The sequence below is a fragment of the Emydura macquarii genome, unplaced genomic scaffold, assembly GCF_026122565.2.
Source record: "Emydura macquarii macquarii isolate MOO-44397 ecotype Brisbane River unplaced genomic scaffold, CSIRO-AGI_Emac_v2 contig_3109, whole genome shotgun sequence".
Taxonomy (NCBI): Eukaryota; Metazoa; Chordata; order Testudines; family Chelidae; genus Emydura; species Emydura macquarii.
Window position 1 is genome coordinate 10,020 of NW_027133246.1, and position 4,649 is coordinate 14,668.

The 4,649-nt window shown below is 45.3% G+C and overlaps 1 protein-coding gene across 1 annotated transcript; it reads right to left on the bottom strand.

Annotated features, from left to right (window-relative positions):
* Window positions 1-1,450: 1,450 nt before the first annotated feature.
* On the bottom strand, window positions 1,451-2,365 carry LOC137141658 (olfactory receptor 14A16-like). Its single transcript, XM_067530669.1, has one exon. It carries the CDS (start codon window positions 2,363-2,365, stop codon window positions 1,451-1,453), a length of 915 nt encoding a protein of 304 aa, XP_067386770.1.
* Between the last annotated feature and the right edge of the window lie 2,284 nt (window positions 2,366-4,649).

A 4,649-nucleotide genomic window follows, 5' to 3' on the forward strand; every position in this document is an offset into this window, starting at 1 on the left:
ATCCAAAAAACTCAGCTCAGCTCCAGATTTCATCACTCACAAGCCTTTATTTGGCACATAGCAAGACCACGCTGGGATTATCAGACTCTAACACGGGGTGATTGATGCAGGGTATCTTGCAGCTCCAGAGTTACACAGAAACCCTCTCTCTGCATATATATTTGTACATCTCAATGCATTTACTATACACGACATCACATATTTTTGGCTTGCTCTGTAGGAACCAATCCCTGTGCTGCCTGCTCTGTCCGTACATTATCCTCACTCGATGTACTGATTACCTCATGTCCACTTTCCTAATTTATCTAGTCCATTGCTATTCTTTTTCATAGTAAATGGTTGCCTGGGTGTTCTCCCTCTTATCTTAGCTGGCTCAGACATTTTGTCTTCTTAGCCTACTGACCTATCTTATTTAGCACCAACTTTCTGTTTTCAACCTAGTGATCTGTTTACCTTGCTAATTCTATCTTTCAATGAATGAGGCCTCCCTCCAAGAGTTAATTACTCATGTCAGACCAAGCCTCAGTTGACTCAGCTCCACTTCGGGACCCCACGCCTCTCGAGCAATTGTTTCAGGCTGTACTGATAACCCTGAAGTGTTCTCACTCAGCTGACACTAACTCGTTGAGATGAATAGGCTATTTCACTGAGCCTCCTATGCTGCAGATGGTTGGGTCCAGCTTTGTACTGCATCTACCACAAGTATCTGGGGGTGGGAGTGAATGTGAAGGGAAACCCAGACTCTCCAAGCAGTGCCCAGTATACAGCCCATTTTCATAAAATTGTGGACGTTCTTAAAAGAGAATTTTGATCCACTAACCATCCATGCCCATTGCTATCTACAACTGTCATAATGGCTACTAACTCCTACCAATAACTTCTCTTTTGGTTAAAAAACCTAGGAAAATAAACAGCAAAAAACTTTGTTAAGTTGGTCCAGTGACAGCTCGTGAACGTCCAGAACAAAACTCAAGCTTCTGAAACCCAGGAAATACAGAATTAAGTTAAAAACACCCTTAACTCTGCCCACTTTGAGCAATGCCTCACAACATTCGCAAATGCTCACATTGTGCCTTTTGACTGTCATGGATGGGGGCTACCTGTACTTGCTCTATGCTCAAACACAGCCTGCTCCCCCCGCAGAATACCACACTTGGAACATTTCACAACCACTTCATACCCTTTTACAGCCTCTTCCTACACAGTTTTTCTACATATATTTATGATAGACATATAGATTCTTACCTAATTTACATTTGTGTAAACCTAGAGTAGCTCCATTGACTTCAGTGAACTCAGTTTGCATATATTACCAGTGTAAGCCCAGTATTTTACATAAAGAGAGAGCACATCAAAGCTCCACGGAAACAATAATGCCATCCGTTGATTATATCTGTATAGATATAATGAATAAAGCCATAGTCTTGGGAAAAATCTGGATATTTTATGGTCACCCTGTCAGTTTTCTCAGGGCACCTTTGATCTCCTTGTTCCTGATGCTGTAGATGATGGGATTCATCATCGGTGGCACCACAGAATAGAGAACAGCCACCACAAGATCCAGCCATGACGTTGAGATGGAGGTGGGCTTCAGGTAGGCAAAGATGCCAGGACAAATAAACAAGGAAACAACAATGAGGTGAGGAAGGCAGGTGGAGAAGGCTTTATGCCGGTCCCGCTCAGTGGGGATTCTCAGCACCGTAGTGAAGATCTGAACATATGACACTATTATTAATAAAAAGCAGCTTAAAAACAAGCACGCATTGAAAACAATAACCCCAACTTCACTGAGGTACGAGTCAGAGCAGGCAAGCTTGAGGAGCTGTGGGATTTCGCAAAAGAACTGATCCACCATGTTATTTCCACAGAAGGTTAATGCAAACGTGTTCCCGGTGTGCAGGACAGAATTGAGAACACCACTGATCCAAGCACCAGCGGCCATCTGGACACAAGCTCTTCCGTTCATTACTCTCTCATAGTGCAGTGGTTGGCAGATGGCAACGTATCGGTCGTATGCCATGATAGTGAGGAAAGCAAAGTCTACTTCAATGAAGAAAATGAAGAAAAAGACTTGGGCAACACATCCAGTATAAGAAATCGACTTGGTGTTCAATAGGGAATTGACCATAGACTTGGGGACAGTGATAGAGATGGAGCCAAGGTCTATGATGGACAAATTCATCAGGAAGAAGTACATGGGGGTGTGAAGGTGGTGGCTGAGGGCTACTGTAGTGATAACAAGGAGATTCCCTGCCAGAGCAACTAAGAAAATCCCTAGAAACACCACAAAGTGAAAAAGCTGCAGCTCCCGCATGTCAGAGAATCCCAAGAGAAGGAACTCGGTCACGGTGGTTCGGTTGGTCATTTCCCTCCTCGGTACATAGTGCGCTGCCTGTGGAGGGAAGGACAAGGGTAATGGCCAGAATCAGAATCATCTATGACAATCAAATTCCTAGGCAGGTGCATTGTAAATTGGCAAATCTCCCTTAGAGTCAATGGACGGTGTCAGATCCACCGTCCTACAATCTCGTTCAAGGTGTGCCTTGATAGAAAGCGGGGTAAAAACGGACCAAATTACAATGCAAACCCAACAGTTGTAGCTAGGATGATCGTACTGTTGCGACAATCGAGAACTATGTTATGAGAAGATGTCTACACTAGATTTAGAGATATTTGGATCACTGTGATCATCTAGGCTGATCTCTGTATAAGACATGCCATAGAACTTCCCCAGAATAATTCCTAGAGTTGATCTTCCAGAAAAAATCATCGAATCCTGATTTTCAAATGGTCATTGAATGAGAATCCACCACAACCTTTGATATTTTTTCCAGTGCTTAATTATTCTCACTGTTAAAAATTTACACCTTATTTCATTCTGAATTTGTCCAGCTTCAACTTCCTGCCATATCATATCATATGAAGCAACCAGTTGCGAACCAAGTGAGCTGTGAACAGAGGAGAGGCAAACAGAAAGTGTTTGCCTGGGAGTTCGCCTGGGGGGAGCACCCACAGAGGATTTTTGCCTTTCCAACTTTGCTGAGCAGAGGAAAGATATGGAAAGTGAGCGATCTGCTGTTGTCACCTGTACTGGATGTGCTATGTTTGTCTTACTTCCACAGGACAGACACAACTTCATCTGTACAAAGTGCAGGCTGGTTTCCATATTGGAAGAGAAGGTTAAAGGACTAGAGACCCAAATATCAACCCTGCATTGCATTAAAGAAAACAAAGTCTTTCTTGATCGAAGACATGATTTGCTACTGCAGGCACAGTGTGAGGAACATTCAGAGAAGGCAGGGCAGAGGAAACTAAAGAACGGGGAAGAAAATTGGCAGCATGTGAGCTCCCGAAGAAAGAGAACCTACATGCCCACCGTGCAGATAGAGGTAAGGAATCGTTTTCAGGCTCTCTGCGCAGGTACTGCGGCAGAGAACGATTTGGAAGACTCCTCTGAGGGAATGGATCAGAAGGAGACCCTGTTGAACGGAAGGCAAGGGATGCATTGTCCTAGGGATAGGGGTTCCACGAACACCACTCCCAAGAGGAAGAGAAGGGTGGTGGTGGTCGGGGACTCCCTCCTAAGGGGGACGGAGTCATCCATCTGCTGTCTGGACCAGGAAACTAGAGAAGTGTGCTGCTTGCCTGGAGCTAGGATTCAGGATGTGACGGAGAGACTGCCGAGACTCATCAAGTCCTCAGACCGCTACCCCTTCCTACTTCTCCACATGGGCACCAACGACACTGCCAAGAATGATCTTGAGCGGATCACTGCGGACTATGTGGCTCTGGGAAGGAGGATAAAGGAGTTTGAAGCGCAAGTGGTATTCTCATCCATCCTCCCTGTTGAAGGAAAAGGTACAGGTAGAGACCGTCGCATTGAGGAAGTAAATGCATGGTTACACAGGTGGTGTCGAAGAGAGGGCTTTGGATTCTTCGATCATGGGATGTTGTTCCAAGAAGAAGGATTACTAGGAAGAGATGGGATTCATCTAACGAAGACAGGGAAGAGTATCTTCGCAGACAGGCTGGCTAACCTAGTGAGGAGGGCTTTAAACTAGGTTCGATGGGGGACGGAGACCTAAGTCCAAAGGTAAGTGGGGAAGAGGGACACCACAAGGAAGCAGAAGGAGAAGGGTGCAGCAGGGGAGGCCTCCCGATTCATCCTGTGAAAGTAGGCCAATCGGCTACTTATCTCAAGTGCCTGTACACAAATGCAAGAAGCCTGGGAAACAAGCAGGAGGAACTGGAAGTCCTGGCACAGTCAAGAAACTACGACATGATTGGAATAACTGAGACTCGGTGGAGTAACTCACAAGACTGGAGTACTGTCATCGATGGGTATAAACTGTTCTGGAAGGACAGGCAGGGGCGAACGGGTGGAGGAGTTGCACTGTATGTAAGAGAGCACTATGATTGCTCTGAGCTCCAGTATGGAACTGGAGATAAGCCAGTTGAGTGTCTCTGGGTTAAGCTTAGAAGCAAGAACAATAAGGGTGATGTCGTGGTGGGTGTCTGTTATAGACCACCAGACCAGGAGGATGAGGTAGATGAGGCTTTCTTTACTCAACTAGGGAAAGTTTCCAGTTAGAATCATAGAATCATAGAATATTAGAGTTGGAAGGGACCTCAGGAGATCATCTAGTCCA

What these genes read in the sequence shown, in the direction of transcription:
- LOC137141658 (XM_067530669.1), bottom strand. Translation starts at nt 2,365, where the DNA reads ATGACCAACCGAACCACCGTGACCGAGTTCCTTCTCTTGGGATTCTCT.